The 27,902-nt window shown below is 54.0% G+C and overlaps 3 protein-coding genes across 3 annotated transcripts; 1 reads left to right on the top strand and 2 right to left on the bottom strand.

Moving 5' to 3' along the window:
• The first annotated feature begins 2,057 nt into the window (after positions 1-2,057).
• On the top strand, positions 2,058-4,321 carry SSTR4 (somatostatin receptor 4). Its single transcript, XM_059468896.1, has 2 exons — positions 2,058-2,442; positions 2,955-4,321. The coding sequence occupies exon 2, from the start codon at positions 2,999-3,001 to the stop codon at positions 4,220-4,222; it is 1,224 nt and encodes a 407-aa protein (XP_059324879.1). The 5' UTR covers positions 2,058-2,442; positions 2,955-2,998; the 3' UTR covers positions 4,223-4,321.
• Positions 4,322-4,940: 619 nt separating this feature from the next.
• Positions 4,941-8,472, bottom strand: THBD (thrombomodulin). The gene has a single exon (XM_059468342.1). The coding sequence runs from the start codon at positions 8,439-8,441 to the stop codon at positions 6,762-6,764; it is 1,680 nt and encodes a 559-aa protein (XP_059324325.1). The 5' UTR covers positions 8,442-8,472; the 3' UTR covers positions 4,941-6,761.
• Positions 8,473-11,696: 3,224 nt separating this feature from the next.
• CD93 (CD93 molecule) lies at positions 11,697-15,962 on the bottom strand. The gene is made up of 2 exons (XM_059469001.1): positions 15,714-15,962; positions 11,697-15,578 (listed from the first exon to the last, which is right to left on the bottom strand). The coding sequence occupies exon 2, from the start codon at positions 15,399-15,401 to the stop codon at positions 13,647-13,649; it is 1,755 nt and encodes a 584-aa protein (XP_059324984.1). The 5' UTR covers positions 15,402-15,578; positions 15,714-15,962; the 3' UTR covers positions 11,697-13,646.
• Positions 15,963-27,902: the final 11,940 nt, after the last annotated feature.

The following is a 27,902-nucleotide window of genomic DNA, read 5'->3' as shown; positions in this document are numbered from 1 at the left end:
TTCAGGGGTTCATTAATTCCCAGAACCACAGGCTCCTGTCCACTTTTCCCACTTTTCCCAAGTCTTTGGGATCCAGCCCCGGTGAGAGAGCAGGAGAGGGATCTCTGGACAGGAATAATGGGAATAAAGAGGAAAATTAATGGGATTCCAGGATAAGGAGAGCTGAACAATTCCCTTGGACGTCGGGAAAAACACATTCCACTAAACCCCAGGATGGTTTCCCTGGAATTCCTTGACTTAGAGGCTCCTTACAAACCCCGAATCTTAAAATCCCAGAACTGCTGATCCCAAAAGCCATGCATTCCTTGGGATGCACCAAGCAAATTCCACTTTTCCCTCAGCATCAGAGCAGGCTCCAAAGTTGGGATCTGGAGCTACTCCTGAGGGTGGGATTGAGGAGAATCCCAGGACTTTTAGGAGTTGGGCTCTTTGTGGGCCCCTTCCTACCGCAGATATCCCAGGATTTTATGGATGTTCCTGAAATGGGAAGAAACCCGAGACTTCCTAATCAGAGCATCCTTATCCCACAGTGATGCTCCAATCACCTGGAATTGTCCCCCTGGGGCCAAGTTTATTCTTGCTCCTCCCAATCCAGATTTTTCCATGGAATTCTGGGACCACCTTGTGGCTCAAATCCATGGCGGAGTTTCCTCCTTTACAGTAAAGGAGCATTCAAAGGTTTCCTGTTGCTCCGGGAGGTGGAGGGGGCCCAGAATCCGCGGCCGCTTCCATTGTTTAATTCCATGTTTTCCGGTCTCCTGCTGCAACGGGAACGCCCGGAGCTCCTGAGCTGGCACCCGGGAATTTCTGTGTCAGCACAGTGGGATCCCATTGCCCTTTATCCCACTGGAACACCCCATGGAATTGGGGGCTGAGATGGGGTGCCAGCATTCCCTGGATCTTGGATATTCCCAGCGGGATCAGTGCCAGCTGCACCATTAACCACGGTCATGGATTTAAGCAGCGAGGAGAAAATCCACCTGCTTTCCCAGGATTTCCAAGCCCATTCCCAGGAGTATCATGTGGATGTTTATCCCTATTCCCATCCTGGCAGTAGGGCCCCAGATGGGTTCATTCAGACAGCTCCAAATTCCCAAAAATTTCCAATGCTGAGGTTTTGGGATGACTGAGGCAAGTTTGCTTCATCACTTCCTGGCCAGGGTTGGGATAAATGGAATAAGGAGGAGCTGAGGGAGAAGGGAATGTTGGAAAAAAGGAGGATCTGGGGGAATTTCATTCCCTACAAGTCTGTGAGAGGAATTAGGTGGGAACTGGGCTCTGCTCCCAGGGAACAAAAGGGATAAAAGGGAATGGCCTCAGGGCACGTTTAGGTAGGATATCAGGAAAATTTCTCTCCCAGGGCAGTGGTGGACTCCTTATTCCAGGAGGGATTTAAATTGACGTGGATGTGGCACTGGGGGACCTGGATCAGTGCTGGGTTAACATTGGATTCCATGATCTTAGAGGGCTTTCCCAACTTCAGTGATCCTTTTATTCCATGACGCTATTACTCTTTGATTCCACGATTTTGTGATTCCATGATTCTATGATTCCATGACCTGGGCTGAGCTGCTGCCAGGAATAAGATTCCCTGGATCCCTCCCATTCAAAAAAAAACCCCTCCAAACCCAGCAAGGGATTAAAAAAAAAAAAAAAAAAAAAAAAAAAAAAAAAAAAAAGATGGAATTTCCTCCCATTTTTACTTCTTGCACCCTCAGTTCCAGCACAGACTGCGAAACGGGGTGGAATTCCCGGTGGGTTTGGATGTGGGGCCAGGCCGGGCTGGCCCTCACCTCTCCAAACGCGGAATGCTGGGATGCGGTGCCGCAGGGAAAGGGCTCTAGCGGGAAGGATCCGGGGGCCCTGCGGCGCTGGGAAGGCGGGAATGCGCGGCAGGAATGCGGGATGAGGGATGCGTTGCCAAGGCAACCATTCCTTCTCCATCTCCTGCCTCTCCCCGGAGCCGCGGGGGGATGCGAGGGCGGGGTGCGGGATTTGGGATGCGGGATTCGGGATTCGGGATTTGGGATGCGGGGGGGGGGGGATCGGGCTGCGGATCCCGCCCTCCGCAGCGCCGGGAAGGAGCCGCTGGAGCGGGAATGCTCCGGCCGGGAGCCGCAGGACAGCGCATCCCGGCGGGAGAAGGGCGGAGGGCGCTGCGCTGTTTTCCAGAGGAAATCCTGGAACAGAAAGTTGCGCCGCGTTTATTTTTTCACGGAAAGCCAATGCCTGCGGCATAGGGATGCGGGAGAGGGGGAAGATCCTGCGGGTCCATCCCTGCTTTGTCTTTCGCTTTAAAAGGTCCGGATCTTCCCGGTCATCTGATCCAGGTCAAGTAGGACTTTCCGTTGGCGACGGATCCCACCGGAGCATCTTCCCACAGCGGCTTCTTCCCCCCGGCAGGAAGTAGCAGGGCTCCTTCAATCCCTGGAATACTGAAAGGTAAAATATTCCCGGCTGGCTTTCTCCTTGGCAGGGTGAATGAAATCCTCGAGATTTGCAGGGGCTCCTTAAGGTGGATGGCGTTGATTCCCAGGCAGGGTTGGAATTGATTCCCAGGCCGAGCCGGAATTGATTCCTAGGCCAGGTTGGGATGGATTCCTAGGCCAGGTTGAGGTTGGTTGCCAGACCTGGTTGGGATGGATTCCTGGACCAGGTTGAGGTTGGTTGCCAGGCCTGGTTGGGATGGATTCCTGGACCAGGTTGGGATTCCCAGGCCATCCCACCTGGTTTGAGGAGCGCCATGGAGGGTTAACTCCCACCCCACCCCACAGCCTCTGAGATCCCAAAAAACCAGGATGCTCCGGCCTGAGGAATGACGTGGAGGTGTCCAGGCAGGGAGAGGGTTGATGGAGGGAGTCAGGGGGTGGTGGATGGAGGTTCCCACTCCAAGGGGAATGTGGCCACTGGGATTTCTGTGCCCCACAGCCCTCACCCCTGTGCCCTGCCCGCAGGCTGACCCCATCACCGCTCTGCTGTCCATGGATCACCTCCCGCCATGAGCACGGACGGCGAGCAGCTCCTGGCAGCCGGGATCCCCCTCTGGAGCATCTCCAGCTGGGCCGGCTCTGAGCCGCCCCCCAACAGCAGCACGGCCGTGGCGGCGCTGGGAGATGCCAGGGGGCCCCCGGAGCGCGGCGGGAGCGCGGCGGAGATCGCGGGCATGGTGGTGCTGCAGTGCATCTACGGCCTGGTGTGCCTGCTGGGGCTGCTGGGCAACGCGCTCGTCATCTTCGTCATCCTGCGCTACGCCAAGATGAAGACGGCCACCAACATCTACCTGCTCAACCTGGCCATCGCCGACGAGCTCTTCATGCTCAGCGTGCCCTTCGTGGCCACGGCGGCGGCGCTGCGGCGCTGGCCCTTCGGCCGGGCGCTCTGCCGGACCGTGCTGGGCGTGGACGGCCTCAACATGTTCAGCAGCGTCTTCTGCCTCACCGTGCTCAGCCTGGACCGCTACATCGCCGTGGTGCACCCGCTGCGCGCCGCCTCCTACCGCCGCCCGCGCGTCGCCAAGCTGGTCAACGGCGGCGTGTGGCTGCTGGCGCTGCTGGTGGCCTCGCCCATCCCGGTGTTCGCCGGCACGGCCGTCACCCGCGACGGCCGCGCCGTGGCCTGCGACCTTCTGTGGCCCAGCCCGGCGTGGGCGGCCGCCTTCGTGGTGTACAGCAGCGCGCTGGGCTTCGTGCTGCCCGTGGTGGCCATGGCGCTGTGCTACCTGCTGCTGGCCGGCAAGATGCGCGTGGTGGCGCAGGGCGTGGGCTGGCAGCAGCGGCGGCGCTCCGAGGGCAAGCTGACGCGCCTGGTGGTCACCGTGGTGGCCATGTTCGTGGTGTGCTGGCTGCCCTTCTACGTGGTGCAGCTGCTGGAGCTGCTGCTGCCCGGCCGCCTGGACGCCAGCGCGCACAACGCCTCGCTGCTGCTCAGCTACTCCAACAGCTGCGCCAACCCCATCCTCTATGGATTGCTCTCCGAGAATTTCCGCAACTCCTTCCACGGCGTGCTGCGCCGCTGCCGCGACGCCGGCCTGTGCTGCTGCCGCGCCGCCGACGCCGACGGCGGGGACAGCGAGGACGAGGAGGAGCCGCTGGATTACTGCGCCGCGCCCCGCGGGGACGCCAAGGGCTGCGTGTGCCCCCCGCTGCCCTGCCAGCAGGACCCCCTGCGCCCCCAGCCCTGCTGCGCGCCCGGGGCCCTGCTCCCCAAAACCACCCCCTTCTAGGGGACCCCAAAAATCCGGGGTGAAAGGGGATGTTGGATGGAGAGGGCCCGCGATGCCGGGTCCGATTGGCGGGTGCGCCGCTCTCCGAAATAAAAAGCCATAAGACTGGCCTGGGATGGAGCAAATTCCATGGATTGAGTGGTTATTGCCGTTGATTGAGTGGTTATTGTCATTGATTGATTGCCATTACCCCGGCATCCAGGAGCCTTCCCCGGGGATGGGGAGGATCCCAAGATGTTAATTGGGAGCACATGGCCCTCCTGATTGATAAATGATTAATTCCCATTTCTTCCCAAGAGACAGGGAGACAGCGGGAAAAATCCCGAAGCCCGTCAGCTCTGCTGCATCTGCAGCAGAATGATATCCCATCGTACACATCTCCCTACCCAAAATTCCCAGGATTTTAGCACACCCAGGACCAAATTTCCACCAAAAAACCCAAAAAACCAGGAGAACCAGATTTTGGTGAGCTTGGAACCCCAGGGTGAGGAGCAGCACATGGAGGTCCCATGGAGCGAGCCACTTCCAGCTTATTTGGGGTTTAACTTTGTCAATGGAATGGGATTGGTGTTGTCCATTATTCATGGCTCATTCCTTCCATTTTAATCGCACTGGGGAAGTAACCAGCTGGGAACATTTTCATCCCTGAATGCTCCTGGGTTTTCCTGGATTTCTGGAGGAATTTTTGGGAAGGGGAGAAAGAACAGGCCCTGAGCAGTTCCTGTAAACCAGACTGGCAAAACTTTATTGATGTCCACACAGGATCTCCATGAAAAAATTCCATCAGACAGGGTAAAATTCCAATAAATAAATAAGGATTTACAAATGGGCCCGGGGGGAGCAGGCCGGGGTGGGGGAGAGGATAAAACAGGGTGTGCTGGGAATATCAGGACTCCGACGCATCACCGTAAGGAAGGAATTTGTGATAAGATAAAACTCCGAAGTGGGAATTGGAGATTAGAGAGGAGGAGGAGATTTTGGGGGTGTGGTGGCAAAACCTGGGATCCACCCAGGAATGAGCAGGGGTTTGAGCTGGATAACAAGGAAAGATCCATGGGAAGCAGATCCTGCACATGGGATGATGCCTCAGCAAAGTCTTTCCACTCTCAAACCTTATCCTTTCTTTCCCTTCCTTTTCCTTGGCTATTTTCCCAAGTGACACCTATTTTGATATCTCTTTCTGGATAATTATGGATAATCACAACAGCTCCCTCCCTCCCACTGCAGCCAAACTGTCCTAAAATAAACCTGGCACATCCACAGGCTTACAGCCCTCACTCCATGTGGTTGCACTTTAATCCATCCCCAGGGATCCAGGGACAGGACCCTCAGTTATGCAGCCTTCAGGATAACGACCTTTTAGGAAAACCACAATTCCTACAAACGCCTCATTTTGATTTTCCTGGGAATGTGCAGAGGAGGTTTAGCATTCCAGGGGGGATGCTGATTGCTGGGAAGTTCATAGGGTGGGAAGGGGGAATGTGGGGAAACAGAACGCCCCTGTTCTGATCCCAGGCTTCCAAAACTTCTCTGGGATAATATTTCACTGGCATAAAGCTGCCAGCGGCCGCTCGGACAGCAGCCGGAGCAGGACCCCCTTTGGCTCCCCAGGGAAGGATGGAGCTGGAAAACCAGATTGTTCTCAGAATTCTCCCCCCAGGCCGTGGCCGCTGGAATCCCACCCCTGGGAATGTTTTGCCTTGGGCTAGAGTCAGCCCTGCACGGGAACAGAGAAAATCCCTGTGGGTAGGAGGGGTCAAGTCCAAATCCAAAATCCAGCAATCAAATTTAAGGCAACACCAGCGGAAAGTCGTGGAAGGACCTGGATGTGGCTCTGCAGCACCGCAAACCTTTCCTACAAAATTCACCCCAGCAGCCTTCGTGTCCCGGTTTAACCTCCACATCCCGCAAAAACTAAGGAGAGGAAATGGGAATCAGGAATTTCAGTCCCACCTTGGTGACACCGAGCCGGGTCCCTGCTGTCACCAGTGGCTTAAGGTGACAAGTGCTTCCCACAACATCTTTGCTCCTCCTTCCCTCAGCTCAAAACAAACCAACCCCATCCCAAAGAAAAGCAGGAGCCTCCCGGCTCGGGAACACCATCCAGCCCAGGGGAGGGGGGTTTGGGTGGAGGTGTTCTTCCAAAGTCCCCGCCTTGGTCACACCGTGCTCCCATCCCACGGATTTAGAGTCACTTGCACATGGAGCAATCCCTCCTGGACTTTTTCTTGCGGTTTTCCCGACCGCCGGCTCGGGAAAAGGAAAGCTGAATGCCGAGGAAGTGGGAACAAGGAGCGGGAGCGGAGCAGCCTCGGGGTGTTCTGCTGTCCCCGCTCTCCTGAGCCGGTGTTCCAAGAGCCGGCTGGGAAGCAGCGGGTATTTCTGGGAGTGATGCGATCCCAGCTTTTCCCGAATTATCGCTCAAAAATTCCAGCCGGGGCGCGACAGGGCGGCGGGGGGGGGGAGAGGGTAGCGGCGGATAAATGTCACCCAGTTCGGCCTCCCAGTGTCCAGTGTCTGTCTGTCCTACCCGCTGTCCCTACGGCTTCTGTGCGGAGGGGACGGGCTGGAGCCCCAGCTCCTTCTCCTGGGGGCCGCTGTACTTGTAATCCATGGAGCCGTGGGAGCGGCAGCGCTTCCTGGCCAGGTGGAATCCCAGCGCCGCCAGGGCCAGGACGCTCAGCAGGGCCCCGCCGGCGATGCCCACCACCACGCCGGGGTGCAGCGGCTCCGCTTGCGGCGGGGGCCGGCTGGGCACGGGCGTGCCCGGCTCCAGCTCCAAATCCCCCGAGGACGTCTCCTCGCCGTCCCCGTCCAGGATGCGGATGCAGTCGATGCCTTGGAGGAAGTAGCCGTGGGGACAGTGGCACTGGAAGCTCCCGGGGGTGTTGGTGCAGTTGAACTGGCAGTGACCGCTGTCGCACTCATCCACGTCCATGCACAGGTTTTCGTCCTCGTCCAGCAGGAAGCCCGGGGGACACTCGCAGTCCCCGCCGTCGTCGCCGCACAGGGCCGGGCACTCGGTGGTGTTGCAGTACGGGAGGCAGCGGGAGGGATTCTGAGGGTCCACGGCGTATCCGGGGTGGCAGCCGCAGCGGTCGCCGTCGGGCCGCTCCTCGCAGCGCTGCTGGCACGCCAGGTCCCAGCAGGGCGGCTGGCGCTGGCAGTGCCCGTCCTCCATCCTGTAGCCTCTGTGGCACCGGCACTCGAAGCCGCCCTTGGTGTTCACGCACTGCTGCTCGCACGGCCCGGGCTCGCTGGCGCAGTCGTCGATGTCCTCGCAGCTGACGCCGTCGGCCGCCAGCCGGTACCCGACGGAGCACATGCACACGAAGGAGCCCTCGGCCACCACGCAGTGATGCTGGCACTGCGCTCCCTCGCACGGCGAGCGGCACCCGCGCCCGTCCGGGGCCAGCACGGCGCCCTCGGGGCAGGAGCAGCGCGGCCGCCCGCGCTCCACCGCGCACCTCCCCGCGCAGCCGCCGCCGCCCAGCTCGCACGTCCACGCTCCCGGCGTGTCGCGGCCCCAGCGCGGCTCCGCGCCGTCCCCGTCGTCGCAGCGCAGCCGCAGCCCGAGGTCAGCGATGATGGCCACGCTGCCCGGAGGCAGCGCCAGGAAGTCGGCTCCGCGGGCGCCGAAAGGGGTGCTGTAGGTGACGGGAGCACCGGGCTGGGTGGCCAGGCGGGGACAGCTGCCTCCGTAGCTGTACTGGCAGAGGAAGCCGTCGGCCGGCTCCTCGCAGCGCCGCTCCTCCCAGCGCAGCTCCCGGGACACGGTCACGCAGCGCTCGCCGCAGCGCTTCCCCGACGGAGCCCAGTTGGTGTAATCGGTTTTGTGGTCGCCGGTGACCCAGCTGAAGCCGCGGAGCAGCCGGCTGGGGTCGGTGCAGGGCAAGGAGGGCGACAGCGACAGCCCGAGCCAGAGCCGCCCCTCGCGGTTCCGGAGCAGCAGCGCGATCACCTCCTCGGCCACGGTGGAGCGCACGGTCATGAGGTGCCCCCCGCCCCGCTGGCAGCCCTCGCTGGCGCCGGAGAAGGAGCGGGAGGCCCAGAACACGGCGAAACACTCGTGCTCCAGGCACTGCGCGCCCGAGGGGTACACGTTCCGCGGCTGTGCCCGCGCCGCCGTCCCCAGCAGCAGCAGCAGCGGCAGCGGCAGCGGCAGCAGCGGCCGCATGTCCCGCGGAGGGGGCGGCCGGCGGCGCCCCGAGCTGAGCATGGCCCGCTCCGCCCGGCCGCCCCCTTTATAGCGGCCCCGGCGGGGGAAGGAAGCGCCCGCGGGGCCGGCAGGGAGCGCGGCGGTGAATCCCGGCCGGGCGCTGCCCCCGCCCCCGCCCCGCCGCCCCGGGCCCCCGCCCGCATCCTCCCGGCGGCTCCGCCCCGGCGGGGCCCGCCCGGCTGCGCGGGGGGAGCGGCGGCAGCGCCCGGGGCGTCCCGCGGGACGCGGGGGAAACGGGGTGAGCCGCGGGAAAAGCGCGAAACGGCAGCGGGGTTTCGGGGTGGGAGCAGCGCCGCTGGGAATTGTCACCCCGCTGGGATCTTCACCCCGCTGGGATCTTCATCCCGCAGATCAAACCCTGTGTCCAGCTCTGCATCCAGCACAGAGCATCTCTGCGTCCAGACATGGGAATGGAGCCGGGAAGGGGTCGGAGCACCAGGAGGGAGCTGGGAAAGGGGCTCAGCCTGGGGAAAAGGAGGCTCCAGGGGGAACTTTTCCCTCTCGGGAATCCCTGACAGGAGGGTGGAGTCAGGTGGAATCGGGATATGCTCCTGGGGAATAATGAATGGGATGAAGGGGAACGGTTTAGGTTTGATTAAGGAAAACTTCTTCAATAAAAAACTAACATATAATTATGTATTTCCATCTATAATGATATATAATTTATATAGTTCTAGTAGTTGGTATTATTATTATTATTAAGCATTATTATGACTTTTCTCCCTATCTCCCCTACTCCCCACAGACACCTCTGAATGGATATCCCATTCCATCAGTTTATCCTTTGGGGATCCCTCTGTGCTGCCGGAACAGAGCCAGGAGCAACCTAAAAATGCAGCCCAAATGTCCCAAGCTTCTCCACTCCAGAAAAAGGGGATTTGAGGCTGTTTTTTCACGGAATTCCAACAGCCCCGGGCACTGCAATTGGCCTTTGGGATTAGCAGCAAATCCCAATTTCCTCGGATCACGGCAAGGAGGTTTCTTTATTAAATTCTAGTGAACTTTATTGAACTTTCTTTGTCCTTTCTTGAACCCTTGGGGTTTGTTTTGTCCTCTCACAACCTTGGGTGCTTCCCGTAAATCCCATGAAGCTGTGGGGAAAAGGGAAGTTGGGAAGTTGGGACTAGTAGTAGTAGTAGTAGTAGTAGTAGTACTAGTAGTACTAGTAGTAGTAATAATAATAATAATAATAATAATAATAATAATAATAATATAAACAACTCTTTAATCCCATTGGACCTTTCGGATCTGCCCCAAATATTGAAAAGAAATGTCCATGGAATTTAATTCCAGCAGCAGGGATGAACCTCAAGGAGAAAGTGTCCATGGAGGAGCTTGGAACAAAGAATTTATCCAAGCAGGATCATTCCCAGAAATCTCCTGGGAGCTGGATAACTCTGACCTTATCTGGCTTTAGGAACACCTGTTGTTCCCACAATTTTCACTTCACTATTTCCAATTCTTCTTCCATTTCTCCTTTTACTTCTGCTTCTGTTTTCTGGAGAAAACCACCAAGAGAAGGGAGAAAACATCCTGGCAAACCACAGGAAAAGAAGGAAAACAGAACGCGGTGGAGATGAAAAAAAAAAAAAACCCAAAACAATAAATTTCTGCTCCTGCTGTTATTTTTTTTTTCAGTAACTGCAAACCCAGATAAAAAATTCCTTGTCAAGGTTTTTTTTTCAGGAAAAAACAGAGCCTTCCCAAACAATGATCCCACTTCGCTGGCCTTGCCCGACTGACAACGTTTGTCCCCAAAAGATAATCGGGATGGGGTGGGAGGAATGGGATTAATCACGCTTTCATAATTCCCTTTTATCCCAGTGCTCTGCAGGCTGAGTCAGGGTGCCAGCACTGCCCTGCCTGCTGACAGGCTGCCTTTCCTCTTCCCCAATCCCATTAATCATGTTTTCCCTGCCTTTGCCTTTGGCTCTGACTCATCCCGGCTGTCCCTGTCACTCTGCTCGGAGCGGGCACTCGGAATGCTTGTCCTGACCCCCGAATCCGGGAGTTTGTGTCAACAGGGGGGGGAATTTTTGGCTTCTCTGCAGGGTTTTGGGATGAGGTTGCTCTGTTGGAATGCTGGCAGTTGTCCACGAAGGAATGGAAAGCAACGGAATGTAAAATAATGTGAAATATCATGGGATAACAGGATCTAAAAGGGGTCTATCCTATTAGTTGATCCTGAAAAGTCCCTCACGCAGAGAGGTGCTGAAATCAAAGGGATTGCTCATGGATTTGGGATGTTGGTCATGGGATTAGGGCCTTGGTCATGGGATTGGAACCTTGGTTGTGGGACTGGGACCTTGGCCATGGAATTAGGACCATGGCCATGGGATTAGGGCCTTGGTCATGGGACTGGAACCTTGGCTGTATAACCGGGACCTTGGCCATGGAATCAGGACCTTGGTTGTGGGATTGAGACCTTGGCCATGGACTCAGGACCTTGGTTGTGGGATTGGGACCTTGGCCATGGAATCAGGACCTTGGTTGTGGGATTGAGACCTTGGCCATGGACTCAGGACCTTGGTTGTGGGATTGGGACCTTGGCCATGGACTCAGGACCTTGGTTGTGGGATTGAGACCTTGGCCATGGAATCAGGACCTTGGTTGTGGGATTGGGACCTTGGCCATGGAATCAGGACCTTGGTTGTGGGATTGGGACCTTGGCCATGGAATCAGGACCTTGGTTGTGGGATTGGGACCTTGGCCATGGACTCAGGACCTTGGTTGTGGGACTGGGACCTTGGCCATGGACTCAGGACCTTGGTTGTGGGACTGAGAACATGGTCATGGGATTGGGGCCTTGCTCACAGTTTTAGGAACTCGGTCATGGTCTTACGACCTTGCCCATGCGTTGAGGTCCTTCCTCGTGGACTTTCCTCTTGGTTTTAGGAACTTGGTCATGGGATTAGGATCTTGCTCATGGACTTGGGCCCTTCCTCCTGAGTTTACGGCCTTGCTTGTGGGTTTGGGACCCTGTTCATGGATTTAGGGTTTTCTTGTGGCTTTGGGGCCTTTTTTATGGGTTTAGGACTTTCCTCATGGATTTAGGACCTACCTTGTGGTTTTGGGATCCAACACAGCCCATCCCAATGCTCCCACCCCATGGCATCAGCAGGGATGATGGGAATGGCCCCTGGCCAGGAGCACCAATCCTGGGAAAGGCTGAGATCATGGAATAAGCCCTAGGAAAGGATTTGGGATCACCACCCACCCACCGTGGGGAGCACAAAGATTAGGAGTACCAGACCATGGATTTTTAGCAATATCTTTATTAAAACCCACTGCAAACACATTTTTATACAGGTTTTCTTGGAATTTCATCCAGAGAGAGGTGTTGGGATAACTTTATCCTGTAAATCCAAGAGTTTCATTCTGAGAAAGTGAAACACTCATCCGCAACAAAACATTCCAAGGAGCAGGATGAACATCCCATCTCCTGGGGAAGACAGGGCACCAAATCATCCTGCTCCAACTTTGTGGGATTCACCAGTCCCTGGGCAACTCCCTAAGGAGGCCACGGATCAAGATGTGTCAGGAAAAATGAGAGACATGAGGTTGGATCCAGGTGGAATTGCACCAGGAGGGAGGATGCTACAATAGGAAATGTTCCATTAGGGAGAATCCAACCTAAACCTTGCCACAAATCCATGTCTTTCCCTAGATCCATCATCATTCCCCAATGGAATACACAGAGGTTGCAACAGAAATCAGGATTTTGATTTTTGGGGAATAAGCAACACACCTCAGGTTTTTCTCAGCTCTGATTCCACCCTCACCTTTTCTTTTCCTTTTTTATAGCCTTATATCCCATAAAAAACCCCAAGGCCGTCACTTCACACAGACACAAATCCAGCATAATTACATGGGATTTCCTTCATTGATCCAGCTATTTCCATGCTCTGCTCCCTTGGGATTTGGGAATTTTCAGCAGGATTTCCAAGAATCCTGCTGCTGCATTCCCTCCCTTTCTCCCAACCCAGGCAGCACAAGGAAAACATTCCTATCAGCTCCATTTTCCTGTTTGCAGCTCACAATGGAGCCCCAAGACAAGAAAAAAGCAGGAAAGGGTTTTGCTCAGCACAGGGAATGACAGGATGCAGCTCCCTGCCCACCACAAACTCCTTTGTGTTCTATTCCCATTCCTGGAGCAATTCAGCTCCAGGGACAAAATAACTCCAGCAGAAACTTCAGGAACCTGCTGGACCCTTCAAATCCCGTGGCTGATCTTTTCCAGCCCTTCACTGCATGGATAAACCATGGAGGGAGGGAGGTGCTGCTGGGTGTGCCCCTCAGGATTTTGGGCAGAATTCCCGCTGGAAAAGGCTCAAGGAGTTTTGGGAAGTACCTGGGGAGCAACCTGGCCCAGAGAGGTTTTTTGAAGTTACGAGTTTTACACAGAATAAACAGCAAATATTCCAATTCCAGCATGTTCCTTACACAGGGAGAGAGGGAAAACATGCTCAGCCTGGAGCCGGGAAGGATCCTTCCCAAAACAAATGATCCAACAGGAAAAGCCCAGACTCTCATGTGGCTGATGGGAAGGAGAGCATTGTTTTCTCGGTTTAGAAGTGGATTTAGGCAGGATACTCAGGAAATGAGGAGGTGGTTACTCCAAACACAGCTTTTCCTACCTTTATGCCATTCCTTGGCTCCGTGATGAGCAGTTTTCCCTGGTTTCAGGCGACAGATTTTTAATAAAACCCCAAAAATAACCCTTAAACCCCCCCCTGGTTGTGCCTGCAGGGGCCTGCTCAAGCTCTGCTGAGGCACATCCCAATTTCAAACCCTTCTCCATCCCAACTTCAAACCCTTTCCCATCCCAATTTCAAACCCTTCTCCATCCCAACTTCAAACCCTTTCCCATCCCAATTTCAAACCCTTTTCCATCCCAATTTCAAATCCTTTCCCATCCCAACTTCAAACCCTTTTCCAGAAGAACGAGGCAAATCCAGAGGGAGCAGTGCACAAGGGGCTGCAGGAGGATTCCAAGTGAGGAGTTTCCCTTTAGGAAAACGATCCAACTATTTCGAATTTGCCTTTTGGAGCAGAGCTGAGGAGACAAATTCCACCCCATTCCCTCTCCCCTCTCGTTAACCCTTGGAGCAGCAGGGCTGCAAATCCCACTGGAACAGCTCGAGGAGCTCACTTTGGGCACAAAGCATTCCCTCCCACCCTTCCACTGGGATTTTTAACCCTCTCCTACCTGCGCTCCCCGCGGCTCTCGGGCTGCTCGGGCACCCAGCAATAATTATCGGCCGCGTTTTTGGCCGGAGGCTTCTCCCTCCTGGCCGCCCTTTTCCGGCAAGCCACGAGCGCCAGGGCGAACGCCAGCAGGAGCAGGATGGCCACCAGGCTGCCCACGATGTAGTAGAGCAGCAGCCGCGGCCCGTCGGCGCTGTGCTCGTCCGAGCCGGCCCCCAGTCCCGCCGTGGGCATTCCCAGAGAACGCGGGATGCTCGTGGTCCATGGGATGCGCGTGGTGCGGGGGATGCCGGAGCTCTGTGGGATGCCGGAGCTCTGTGGGATGCCCGAGCTCTTTGGGATGCCGGAGCTCTTTGGGATGCTGCTGGAGCTCTGTGGGATGACAGTGGAGCTCTGTGGGATGCTGCTGGAGCTCTGTGGGATGCTGGAGCTCTCTGGGATACTGTTTGGGATCGCCTCTCCGGGGCTGCAGCCGTGGCCATCCGCGTCCCGGAGGGAGCCAGGCGGGCACAGGCACTCGTAGCCGCCGGGGAAGTTGCGGCAGGCGCCGGGACACGGATCCCGCAGGCATTCATCCACATCCAGGCAGGAATCTCCTCCCGGCTGCCGCTGGAAGCCGGGCCGGCAGGTGCAGCGGAAGGAGCCGGGAATGTTGATGCAGAGCTGCGGGCACGCGTGGGGCTGGGCACACTCGTCCACGTCGTGGCACTGGTGGCCAGCGGGCCCCGCGGGGCGGTAGCCGGGCCGGCAGAGGCACTGGAAGCCGCCGGGAATGTTGTGGCACTGGTGCTGGCACGGCCCGGACTCGCACTCATCCACATCCGAGCACCCGCGCCCGTCGGCCGCCAGGGCGTAGCCGGGCTCGCAGCCGCACTCGAAGCCGCCGGGCCGCGGGCGGCAGGAGCCCTGGCAGGGGTTGGGATGGCAGGAATCCTCGGCCAGGCAGGAGGCCATGTCGGCGGCCAGCACGTAGCCGGGGTGGCAGGCGCAGCGCGGGGGCTCGCCGGGCACGTCCAGGCAGCGCTGCTGGCAGCCCCCGTTGTGGTGCCCGCAGTCCACGGGGCACAGCGGACCCGGCGGGTGCCAGGCGAAGCCGCCCCCGGCCAGCGGCCCCTTGCAGACGGCGAAGGCCGCGGCCCGGCCGCTGTCGCACTGCACCTCGGCCAGCGTGCCGAAGGGAGCGGCGGCCAGGCGGGCGCTGCGCACCCCGAACGGCGTGGCGTAGGTGACCGTGCCTCGGCCGGCCAGCGGCAGGAGCCCGCACATTCCCTGGAAGCTGAACTTGCAGAGGAAAGCCGGCAGCGTGCTCCGGCAGGCCCGGTCGGCCCAGCCGGCGGGGCCGTGAGGGCCGGGCGGCCTCAGGGCCACACAGCGGGCGCTCACGCAGGTGACGGCCGGCTCGGATGCCCACTGCGAGAAGTTGCCCGGCTCCCCTCCGGCCACCCAGGAGAAGCCTCGCAGCGGCTCCTGCGGCCGCACGCAGTGGCCCCGGGGCAGGGCGAGCCCGAGCCAGGCCGGGCCGGCCCAGCCGGCGGTGGCCAGCAGCTCCCGCAGCCGCTCGGCCTCGCCCGCGCTGCCCGCCGGCGCCAGGTTGCCTCCGTTATCCTGGCAGCGCTCCTGGGCGCTTTTCCAGTTGCTCTCATCCCGGTGCAGGGTGTAGCAGGCGCTGTCGGCGCACAGCACCTCCGCGTCCTCCCCTCCGCAGCGCCAGGCCAGCAGCAGCAGCAGCAGGAGCGGCCGGAGCGTGGCCATGCCGCCGGACAAGTGGACAAATGACCAGCGGAGTCACATCCCGCTGTCCCGCCGAGCTCTCCCGAAACACATCCTGTGCTCCAGGCTTTCCTATTTATCACCGGAGGCCGCGGCTTCCTGTAGCGTGCACCCCGTTGTGCTTCCCTGCTTCCCTTTGTAAGAAACACGTTGGCTCTCCTGTGAAAATTCACAAAGTTTAATAAAGGGCAACAGGAGACAAAGAAAAGCAAAGATTATGGCAAGGTGCATCCTGGCACTCAGCCAAGAGCACCCCCTCACCTTCGGGACACCCCTTAAACACCTTTCCATTACCTCGGTCCTTTGCATCTTCACAGACCCTGAGGCATATCCATAAGGAAGGCAGTTTACATATCCCGGGAGCTGTTTTGCACGGCCTCTCCTCGGGTCCGCTCCTCCAGAGCATGCGTGTCCCTCGGGTGTGGTTTGGGTTCCTCTTTATCGCTTCCAATTCGGGCCCCGGTCCGTAATTTTATCAAAGGGCAGATGCTGATAGTTGGCATATCAGCAGCAGGGTCCTCATGGCACGTTTGCTGGATGTTATCCCGACCAAACAGAATTCACTCATACCCACATCAGCTACCCCTACTGCTCTAAAATTTTGTTAATAGCAGAAATAAAACCAAAGTTATTTTAACATTACACACACAGCATTCACCCTAATATTTGCAAAAAGCCAACAGTACAATACGTATTTATAGCACCTTTCCCGCCAGCTCCTCGCTCCCATCCCGAAGTTTTGGGTATGACACGCTGCGTTCCTGCTTTTATGCTTTTATTTTTGTGGTGTTCCTGCTTTTTTTTATTTTTTTTTTCCCCCCTCCAAGAATTTGATTTATTCCCTCCGGCAGCAGCTGAGTTTTCCAAGCCCTAATAGGGGCCGAGATTTTTTCAGGCATGTGTTGCTAAAAGGGGAAGGAAAACATCCCGGCTAAAAAGCCGTGGGATCTGTGGATAGCAGCCTCTAAAAAAGAGGGAATATTTGACGCGGCCTCTCCCGCGCATGCTCAAAGATTCCAGCACATTTTCCCCTTTCCTTAAATAGATGGAAGAGCCCTGAAATAGGAGCTGGGTCGTGGGAAGGTCCTGGGAATACCGGGATGGAGCCAAGCTCGGCCGAGCTCTGGTGCCATCCCGAGCCAGCACTGTCCTGGCATCCCATGGATGAGGATTCCTCATGGAATTTGAGGATTGGGCTGGAAAAGCTCATCCATGAGCAGGGCAGGGACAATCCCACTGGAATGGGCTGTCCCAGACTTTGATGCTGGGTTGCTCCCAGTTCCCTCCCTGCATTCCCAGGATTTCTCCTCAAGCGTCATTCTGGCAGCAGCAGATTCAGGATTTAACCCTGGGAGTCTGGGAAGTCATTTCCTGCTTGGCACAGCCATGGATCCACTGCTCATTCCAGGATTTCTCGGGTTAGATGGGTTTGGAATTTCTGAGGGAACGGCTGTCATCCAACAGAGAAATTAAAACCAGGAATCTGGTCCTTCACTTCCCTCCTAAATAAAAAAGCTGCCAAAAATCCCATTAAAACCCTGGATTATTCCCAGACCTGCTCATGCACAGCATTCCTGGGAAAGCCCTGACTGCTGGGATATCTTCTGGAATCTCCATCTGAGTGAAGATTCAGGGAGCCACAGCCAACACTCCCAAACCAGAGCATTGAGGAAAAACTTCCCAAAAAAATGGGAGGGAGAAACCCCACCTGCATGCTGTTTCTAATTGGATTTATCCAGAATTCCAGGAATGGGGGGAATTATTTTGGACTTGGAATGAGAGAGCTCAGCACAGGAGCAGTTCCCTGCTGCCAGCCCAGGACACGGCTCCGCTGTTGGAAAAACACCGATAATGGTTTGTCCACCCAGCTGATCCCACAATTTTCCAACCAACAACTTCTTCCAACAACCCAATCTGGCCTTTTTATGCAAGAAAATTTTCCTGGACAAAACCAGGGAATTTTTAACTAAAGCTTCTCTGGATATTCCCAAACTGGGGGAAATCCCAAAATATTTGAATATCATTTAAATATTAAAAGTCATTCCAGGATAATCAAGGAATTTATGGGAATGTTCTTTCTTAGGACATGCAGGATGTCCAATCAGGAATCCTGTCCCAGGGAAGAACTTCTTGTTCAAAACCATGGAATGTTCACGGAATGTTTGCAAAAATAAAGCTAAAAACATTTTCCAGTGGTTTGGTTTTGGTTTAAAAAAAAAAAAAAGAAAAAGTTTACCCCTGTTTCCAAGAGTTTCATGGATAGGAAATCTCCCTCCCATCACTTTTAGGAACATCTCTATGTTCCAAGCTTATGTGGGAATATTTTGGGGAATTTTTGGTGCTTCTTTGATTTTTATTGAATATTCCACACTCCTTAAATTTTCTTGGATGCTCCCACTGAAAATCCAAGTCCTTGCTCCAAACTTTAGAAGGATTTTCTTTCCCAACCCCCTTTGGATGAACACATCCATAACCTCCTGTTTTCCATAGGAATCCAATCCAAATGATCTCCTGGAGAGCGGAATTCCCACCAAAGGGAATATCCAATACAACTAATTAAAACCAATAACAATATTGCTGAAAATGAAGGAATTGGTTTAAAAGTGTCGCTCGGAGGTTAAAGAAGGAAAAGGGCGTGGAATGTGTGACACCAGCGGCGGCAAATCCCGGGACTTTGGGATGAGGGACAATGGAGCCGGAGGCGGGGACACCTGTGCGGGGGGAAAAGAATTGGAGGAACTCGGCTCCCTCTGGAGACACCACAAGGACACGGAGATGGGGCTGGGAAGCTCTGGGAAGGCTCTTGGAATGGGGTGGAGCTCCTGTTCCACAAAATTTTGGCAATGTAGAGGAGCAGGAATTAGAAGGGGTTTAATGGGAACAGAATTCCAAGCGCCAGGAAAAGGAATTGCTTTGTTTGGGTTTTCACATCCCTCCTCCTGTGCTGTGGGGAAGTCCCAGCTGGAATTCTGCATCCAGGTCTGGCTCCCAGCACAGGAAGGACGTGGAGCTGTTGGAGCAAATCCAGAGGAGGCGCGGGGATAATCAGAGGGATGGAGCAGCTCTGCCAGGAGGAAAAACTGTGAGAATTGGAATTGCTCAGCCTGGCAAAGAAGAACTTCAGGATAATCCAATTGTGGCATCCCAGGAACTGAAGGAGCCGAGGAGGAAAACAGGGAGAGATTATTCCCAAGGGATGGAGTGACAGGAGAAGGGGAATGGCTTCCTGCTGTTAGGGAACAGGCTTAGATGGAATATTGGGAATAAATCCTTCCCTGGAAGGGTGGGGAGGCCCTGGCACAGATTCCCAGAGAAGCTGTGGCTGCTCCATCCCTGGAAGTGTCCAAGGCCAGCTTGGAGCACCCTGGGACAGTGGGAGGTGTCCCTGCCCATGGAATGAGGTAAGGAACTAAGATCCCTTCCAACTGAAACCATTCCACGACTTTTTTCATGGAGTGGCTGAATGCCAACCTAGATGGAAAAAAAGAAAGGAAGGAGCAGTTCCCATCCCAAATATCCCATTCCTTCCAGGCATCTCCCTCCTTTTCATGGAAGCAGGGCATTGGTTCCTTGGAGTCCAGATTCCATGCTGGCATTTTTGATTCTTCCCCCCCTTTATCCTGTCCACATTTTTCCAACTTTGGAGCAACTTCCAGGCTAAAGCTGGAGGAGGAGGGATGTTCAAACCAACCTGGAGCAAATCTAGGAATTCTGTATTTCTCCAGATAAAATCCAGGACAAAACTCCAGGAGCTCCATGGGGTCTCTGCCGGCTCCAGGTGTTTTTAGCAGCTCCAAGGAATTTGCTGGCTGCCAAGTCAGGACATGATCCCTGAGTTTTGTCCCATTTTTCCAGCCCACTTTGTGCTTAAAACCACGAATTCAATTTCTGTTTCCATTTGGAAGCAGTTGCTTCGATTCCAGGGAGGAGAAATCCCACTGGCCCCCAGCAGATCCATACTTGGAAATTTCTTTGGGATAGAAGTGGGGCACTCTTCCCAAGCTCTTTCCTCCTGGAAGTAGAAGGAGTGGAGCACACCTGGAATATTAAACTGGATAGCAGCTGGAAAAGTGGGAATCATGCCTCTGGAAGTGTTTCATCCAAGAAGGAAAAGCTCCTCAGATCCCAGTGGGAACAGGGCAATCACCCTAGGGAAAATCCTCACTCCAAGGGATGTCTTCCCTCTTCCTTTGTTATCTGAGGGATTTTTTATTGTTCCTGAATTTTTCATGTGTTTGGAGCCCTGGAATTGCTGACTGGACTGTCCTGGGTGGTCCAGGGTGGGAATGTGGGGTGGGAACAACCTCTCCTCCAGATGGAGCCAGTTTAGGAAAAAACAGGAATTCAATCAGAGGCTTCCATGGGGATGGACCGCTCCTCCCACCAGGATATTCTCCAAGGAATATTTCTGGGGGAGCTCTGGAATGGCCGGGGGGAAGATGAAGGGGAGGATGGACATTAAATCCCAAGCCAAATTCCCTGCTTTCATTCCAGCAGGAGGTTTGGGGATATTAGTGTTGGAATGCCACCAGGACACCTGGAGAGCACACACACAAATAAACTCCAGGATTTCTCCAAACAATCCAACCCATCCGGAGGGGCTGCACTGGGATTTGGAGCTCAGACCAGCCAGAGTGGGGGAAATGCTGCAGCTCTGCAAAATTCCCTCTCATTCCCAAATTTCCTGGTCATCCAGAATGAGCCATCAGGGAATTTGGCAGCTCCTGCTGTTCCTGAGGGAATTCCAACTCACCTCCCTAAACAGGGATTGCCTAAGGAAAGGAAAATTGGGAAATTTTCTCTCCCAAAACACAAAGAAAGTGGAGAACTCACTAAGGATGGGGAATTCCTGTGTGGTTTTTACTGAGATTTGTGTGTCTATTCCTTGTGGGAAGCTGGAGGCAAGAGGGAACATCTTTAGGATATTTGGGAGGGATTTTTTTGCATAAATTGGGATTTTCTGCTGGGCATTCCCACTTTTAGCTCATCCGTTTGGTGGCAGGATTGGTTTTCCAGGTGGAATAATTAAGGAGTAAGTAAAAATGAAAAGAAAAACAAAACCAGCCTAAATGGAAACTAAAACTAAAAATTAAAAAAATAAACTAAAACTAAAACTAAAATTAAAACTAAAACTAAAACTAAAAATAAAAACTAAAATAAAAATAAACTAAAAATAAAAATAAAAATAAAAATAAAAATAAAAATAAAAATAAAAATAAAAATAAAATAAAAATAAGAGGGAGTGTGTCCTCAGGCAGATGCTGCCTGAATAAACATTACCATGGGAATTACCATGGGAATGAACCATTCCAGGGGATCCATGAGGAGTTGTTTCCTTCTTTTTTCCCCCCTCTGTCTCACACTCTTTTCCCCATTGAAAACAGGTTTTCTCTGCCCGCAAGAGCTCTGGGGAACATAATTCCCAATTTCCACCTAAAATCAAGAGCAGGGGATCCAAGGCGATCCCTGTATTGCCATGTGGTGCCAGAGGGAGAATTCCAAAGGAAGCAGTTTAAAACCCAGCCTTGTGATCCCAGAAATGCGAACAGCCAGGTCTGGAAAAGGCACTGGGATCCGGGGTGGAGGATTTGGGTAATCCCATTTTTCTTTGGGATGTTTAGGACATCGACCAAGGAAGGTGTATCCATAGATCCATTTTTTTTTTCCTGGAGGAGAGGCAGGGAAGCACCAGGCTCTCTTATTAAATATTGATTTCCCCCCTTTGCTCATCCCACAGACTTCCCTGCCTGTTTTCCCTCCCCCTCCTGTTGGAATTCCCACATTTGTGGCACAATCCAGACTTCCAGTCCTTCCCAAATTCCCGCAAGCAGCAAAAACCAAGGACGGGGTTAAAGCAGGATCTGGGCTGGCTCCGGCGGCTCCAGCTCCACCTTGCGCTGAGCCAATCGGGCTTTGCTGCCATTCCCAAATGTCATTCCCGGCCGGAGGGGCTGGGAGGGCCGCGAATGACTCAGCCCTGGCACAATCCCAGAGGTTCCAACACCCCCAGCTGGATTGTTCCCTGTTTTCCCATTTTCCTCCCGCCTTTTTAACGCCGTCCCAGCCCAGCTGCGCTGAATCGCTGTTCCCGCTGATGTGCCAAATCCCGGGAAGGAGGTGGCTCTGGAATGTGAAGGGAAAGGCAGGGTTGGAAACACACCCGAGGCTCGGGAAGCGCCGGGTGTTGCCCGGGCAGGGCGGCAACAACTGGAAGGAAAAGCAGGGTGGGATTCTCCAAAGGGACGAGCGGCTCCTCCAGACCCTGCCCAGCTTTCCCGGGATCACGGCAGCGGCCTGGGATGGGCTCGGAGAGGGGGATAAAAGTGAGGACATCCCAAAAAATCCCAGGGAAGTGGCTCCACAAAGGGGGAAATCCAACCTGCAGTGGAAGCAGGATAATCAATTCCTTGTTTTCCAAAGGGGTTGGAATGAGATGGGCTTCAAGGTCATTCCCAACGCAGTCCAGCCTGGGATTATTGTTCTCCCGATCCTGATCTTTCCCGAATCTTCTCCCCCCAGGTGATCCCGTGGGGAATGTGGGATCCCTTTGCTGGATCATGTCACAGAACAAATTACATTTTAAAAAAGGAAATTATAAATATCCACTGGGAAATCCAGAGCCCCCCCACATCGGGATGTGGCTGCTCCAGCCCCTCTCCCCATCCAAGGAGAGATCCCAAAATTCAGAAGGGAGAGGAGCTGAAAGTTCAAATATTCCTTAACATTGGCAGGAAAATGGCTTGAAGCACATGAAAACACTGGGGTCGTTCCCGGCAGGAGCTGATCCCAGCAAAGCCCAGACTGATCCAGCCAGCAGCATCACCATTCCTGCTTCCCACACTGGGCTCCTTTCCAGGTTTTTCCTTCTATCCCACAAATCTTCCTCCTTGGAGATGAGGAGGAAGAGGGACAGACTCTGGCAGGGCCTTGGATTTGCCCTGGGAATTGGGTAGCACTCATGATTCCAGGGATAGGAGGGGAATCCTGAGGGAAAAATCATCTGTTTTCCTTTCCTCTGGCTGGGAGGTGAGAAAAATGGGATATTCCCACTGGAATTGTATGGTTGGATTGAAAGATTATCCCAGCAGGATAATCCCTGTGGCAGGATCAGAAGTATCCCACCTCCTTCTGGGAGCTGCTGGAATGACAGAATTCCCAAAGAATTCCCATTTTACCCTCTTCAAGCCCAGGCAAGTGTGACCTCAGTTCCAACGGTTTGTGTGGAACAGATGGATTGAAAATCCATGGCAAACAGGAGGGAAGAAAAGCCCTGTGCTGTTCCCAGCTGTTGGTGCACCAATTCCATGGTTTGGATTGGGAAAAACACCAAAATTCCTTTTTTTAATGGAAAAGACTCCCAGTCCTGAGCAAAGCCTGGTGGGATTTCCAGAGCAATTCCAAGAGCTTTTCCTTTTCCCTGCTGCTCCAAGTTTTCTTCCCTCTGGTTTTGTCCAGTTTAACTCTTTTCCCTCTTCCCCCTCCTATTTATCCAAGGAAATGAGGTTGCTTGGGAATTCAATGGGAGGAAGGCAGGAGCTGCTGGCTCCACATCCGGGGGCTGCCAGGGGGATCCGGAGGTGCTTCCCTACTTTTCAATGGGATTGAGGAATAATCTCCTATCAACTCCACTGTAAAACTGATGGAAAAACAAGATCCCAAAAGCTGGAGCCAGGGCAAACCAGCTGATAAGGTATTGGGAAGTTTGGGAAAGGGGGAAAGAAAAAACAAAACAAGTTCTACAATTCCTGAGAAAAGTCAAGCAAGATTTTAATTCCTTGCTTGGGCTCTGGGAAGAAGCAAATCCTGCCCTTTTTGCAGCATCACCACGATCTCAGGTTTTCCTGGAATGGGATGGCCTTCGCTCTGTGCTGGTGATTTATATGGGAATCAATCCCTGCTCCTGACCCCGGGATATTTGGAGTCGCTGAGCTGGGAAGTTGGGAAGTGGCTGGGATTCAATCCCAAATGTGTTCCCAATCCCTCTGGTGTTGGGACAGGGCTCAGTGGCCCAGGGAAATGTCCCCAGATCTTCCCAGAATCTCAGAATCCCAGACTGGATTCCAGCCAGAGGTCACCACCGCAGGGGCAGGACCTGCAGCTCCCTTTGGATTCGCTCCATTATAACAGAGGCTGGATTAACAGAATTCAGGGATCAAATCCCTGCCTTAAGCCAGGTTCTAAACCCCATCCCAAGGTTTTCTTGGAGCTGCTTTGGGAAGCCAGAGCGTCCCTCCATGGCCAAGGAAAGAGCTCCCAGCCCACGGCGGAGCAGAACACGGATCCTGGCAGGATTTGTCCGGAAAACTCAGCGCTCCCAGTACAATGCCCAATTTCCTGCTGGGAGGGTCCCAGCAAGGCAGGAAAACATCAGCACTTTTCCAGAGGCTCCCAGCTCTGCCTCCCTGCTCCCGGCTGCCTTCGGAGCAGGGAGGATCAATCCTGTGATTTTTGCTGGAATTGCACTGCTGTCAATCCTCACCTTGGATCCTGCCCATGGATGCGCCCAGAGCTTCTCATAACCTTGGGGATGAGAGCTCTGTAAATAAAACTTGGGATTGTTAGGAATGTGGGCAATAAAGATAAGGGCTGGGAAGGCTGGGCAGAGTTTTCTGGCTGGAGAACGTGTCCCAAGGCTGCTCCTTTCCCTCCTTATCACGGCTCCACAGGAGGTGGGTGCTACTGCCAAGGGATGTGCCGGAGCTGGGACTGCCTCAGCTGGAATTTCCCTGCCTCAGCAAGGGAAAAAAAGGGAACACGAAGGGAAAATTCCCTGGGATGCTGGGCAGGGAATCACAGCCAGAGGAAAAACTTCCCTTGATTCTACACCCAGCTCCAAGGTGATTTTTTTTTACCCTGAAAGCAGGGAAGAAAATGCTTCCTTAGAGGTTTAAAAGGAATTTTCTCTCTTTTCCAGCATAATTCATTGGTGTTTCCACAGGATCCTCCTCCATGCCATGGCTGTGGGCACACAGTGCTGGATTTGCCTATGGAAAGGTAATAGATGGAGCAAAGGGAATTCTTTGGTGCAGCACTGGGAAAATGGAAACAGCCACAAAAAACATGGATTGGGACCCATTCTCCAGCTCCTGAGACGGGATTTCACTGGTTAATTATGGCCACATTCCCATGTTGGAAAGGAATTAGGGATCCTGTTCCAGGTGCTCCCTGCCCTGCTGTAATTCCAAGGGTTTTACCTTTCCCGGGGAGCCAGCCCAGCTTGCCGGGTTATCTGTGGCTGCTTCCGGACCTCCCCATGGAATTTGGTGAAGGCCAGCGTGGAAATGGGAAGAGCCCTGCGGATAAGCATCTGGATCCTGCCATTGTTATCCTGAAAGGAGCAGCAGGAGAAAGGTGGGGAGGAACCAGAGATGCTCTGAGCGGGGCTGATGTTTCCAAAGGGATAAAATCCTTGGGTTCTTGTCCCTCCCGGCCACCTGTAGGCCAGATCCCAGCTGGAGGCAGCTTTTCACTGACCTCACTGGGTAAACATTCCCTCCTCCCTGGTTTTGCAGGGAATGAGACACTGGATGCATAAGATTGAAGGAAAAATCCATGGCAAAAAAAAAACCCCAGGAGCTTGTTCCTAAAGGCTGAGCCCATTCCCAAATCCTCCTGGGATTTTCTGAGGGCTCCAACTGAAATCCCAGCTGGATACTTTCAGCTTCAGGTCTTTTCCCCAAGGAATGTGCTGTGCCAAGGCCAAGCTTCCCATTAATTTATCCCACTGGAGCTGATTCATTTCCCAGTTAAACACCCCAGGTTTGGTGTGGGTTTTCCAAAATTCCCTGGAAAAGCTGGAAAGGATAGGCAGCTATTGGGAAACCCCAACAGGGCAGCCGGAGCTGGATAGAGCCAATATTATCCCTAGGGAAGTGGGAAGCATGAACTGGAAGTGAGGCAGCTTGGAAAATAATGGGAATGTCATTCTCATCCTGCTGCAAATAAACAGAGGGAAAAGAGATGGGATGGATTTGTTCCCGAATAAATGGGATTGGTTGGTTTATTGCCAGCATTGCCACAGCATCCATGGCTCCTCTTCCCACTGTGGTACCTGGACATGGGAATTCCCAGCAGCTAACCAGGATTGCTCCCTTTGAACTATGCCTTGGCAGGATTGGAACCAGGCACCATCTCCAGGATTTTTAACAGGAAGAGATGGAAAAGTGGCATCCACTGGCTCAGCTGATGATTTTAGGAATGTGCAGTGCTGGCATCGCCCTTCCTTCAGAGCTTCTCTGTCTCATTTCCCAATCTTTATTTCTAAATCTGTAGCATTCCACACTGATCTCCTATGGAATTCAGACTATAAATTTCCCTGTCGGTTCTGGCTCTGAGTGGGAATGCTGATGTTGAAACACTCCCACCTGGATTCCAAAAGCCATTCCCTAAAGGGGAAGAATCCACCCTATCCTGGTGTGATCCATCCAGGATCAAACAGCCACAGCTCCAGGGATGAGGAGTGAGTGGTTTCTTTTGGTGGGATCCATTTTTCCCACTGGAATTGCTCTCCACGTATTCCAGCTGTTTCCTGGGAATAGCAGCTACTTGTTCTTCCCAGTTCTGTGGGATTTTAGGGATTGTACTCCCCGCTTCATTCCCTCCTCCTCTGGAGGTCTTGGTGCCAAACTGAGGAGCCCAAACTCCCCGTGGGAACAGCCTGGAATGTACCCGGGGCTGCTGGAAAAATCCCAAGTTGTGGTCCCGGCTCTGTTGCCATGGTAAGGAGCTCTTGGATTCCAAGAGCACAGTGGGGTGGGGTCATTCCCAGTTCTCCTCCTTGCTCCAGCCGGGATCCCAGCAAGAACAGGTCTCCTTACCATGAGCTCCACATTCTCATCCTGCTTTTCCAAAGGGAACTGTTCCAGCTTCTGCTGCTGGACACAGCAGGGTCTGGCGGTCATTCCCTGCTTGGAATGCCCTGGGATGGCTGGAGCAGTTTCTTGGGAAAGGGGGATTAGAGGGAACAGCCTCCTTCCGTCAGAGCAAGCTCTGGCTCCTGCCAACATTTCGCTGGGAACAGCTTGAAAGGACTGGAAAAGCCCTAGGGAACACGGATCCCCAGAAGAGATCTGCCTCCTCCGTCACGGCACACGTGATCCACCGTCATTCCCGCCTGGATGCGAATTTGGGATTACTCAGGGGTGAGGTGATGAATCCATGAGTGTCCCAGATGTGAACCCCTGGGATGGGATGTGTCAGCACAAGAATCCCCAAGAAGTGCTATCCAGCTGGGATGAACTTTAGTTTTCCAAAGCCTGGATAAGGAGAGGTTATCCTGGGTCACGTGGAGCTGCCAGGCTTGGAATGAGCAGCCCCTGTGGAAGGAGCAAGGTGTGGAGATACTCTTGGAATTCTCTTCCCAGCAAAACAACCAAAGTGGCTTTTCCACTTTTATTGGGAATGTTGAGAAGAAGGGAGAGATGCCAAGGCACGCTCCTGTGCTCCATTCCCAGCCGCTCCATGCCAGGGGCAGCTCCTGCACTTTGTCCTTGGAATTCTGGAATTCTGAGCTTCTACTTCCTTCCCATACACTTCTGTTTTCCAGAGGAACAAGGTTCCCACCTGATCCTTGTGGCTCAGCCCACAGTGACCTTGTCCCAGCTCTGGGAAAAGGCAGGAAAGCTTGGATGTTGGCATTGCAGTTGGGCATTCTGGGCCTATAAATAGCTCCCTGCTCCTATCCCAGCTCCAGGTCTGTGTCCAGAATTCTCAATTTTTGCCCCGGAAAGGAAAGTGTTTGTGGAGTCACACGGATCCATTCTTGAACTTTTCCCTTGGGAAGTTGGAAATGTGCAGCCTCAGCAGCTCCTGGATGAGCATGGATCCTTGGACACGGATCCATGGACCTAAAAATGACGTTTAAGGAATTTGGGATCTTTTTTCCCTTCCTTTTGGCTTCCTTCCCTTGTCTCTCCCACATTTTTCCCTGACACTTTCAGGCTTCAACCTGTTTTCCTATTTTTATTTTTTCCAAGGATGGGGTTCCATGTGTTCACATGCCTGGGAGCAGTTAGGCAGTAAAAAACCAGATCCATCCAGCTTCCAATGCAAGCCTGGGCTTGGCAATTCCACTGCAGCCATCCCGGTGCTCCCAACAGATTTTTGGGATAACCTGGAGCCGATCCCTCTGAGCTATAAAAACGGATCCATAAAATCACCAGCCTTTGGAATGTTGGTGGGTACCCTGTATCTGCTGTTGTGATTCCCATACGGAAAAGTAAAGGAATTTTAGATGGAATGAGGTGCCACATTATGTCCAGCTCCCAGGTTTTTGTTTGCTATAATTCCCTATGGAATGTGTTTTCCCTGAGAAGAAGGTCCCAAAGGTTGGATCCGTCCTTTTCAGTGCTGGAGTTTGCCTTGCCTGTGGGTATCCCAGAAAATTCCTCCACACTTGGAGCCTTCTCTGTGCTTGCAGCAACATTTTCCTACTTCCCTGCAATCCCAGTTTATAAGGGATAATGAATCCAGATGGGAAAAATT

Source organism: Ammospiza nelsoni, chromosome 3 (genome assembly GCF_027579445.1).
Source record: "Ammospiza nelsoni isolate bAmmNel1 chromosome 3, bAmmNel1.pri, whole genome shotgun sequence".
NCBI classification, from domain to species: Eukaryota; Metazoa; Chordata; class Aves; order Passeriformes; family Passerellidae; genus Ammospiza; species Ammospiza nelsoni.
The sequence above is the reverse complement of the archived record's forward strand: the minus strand, read 5'-3'. Positions and strand labels throughout refer to the sequence as shown.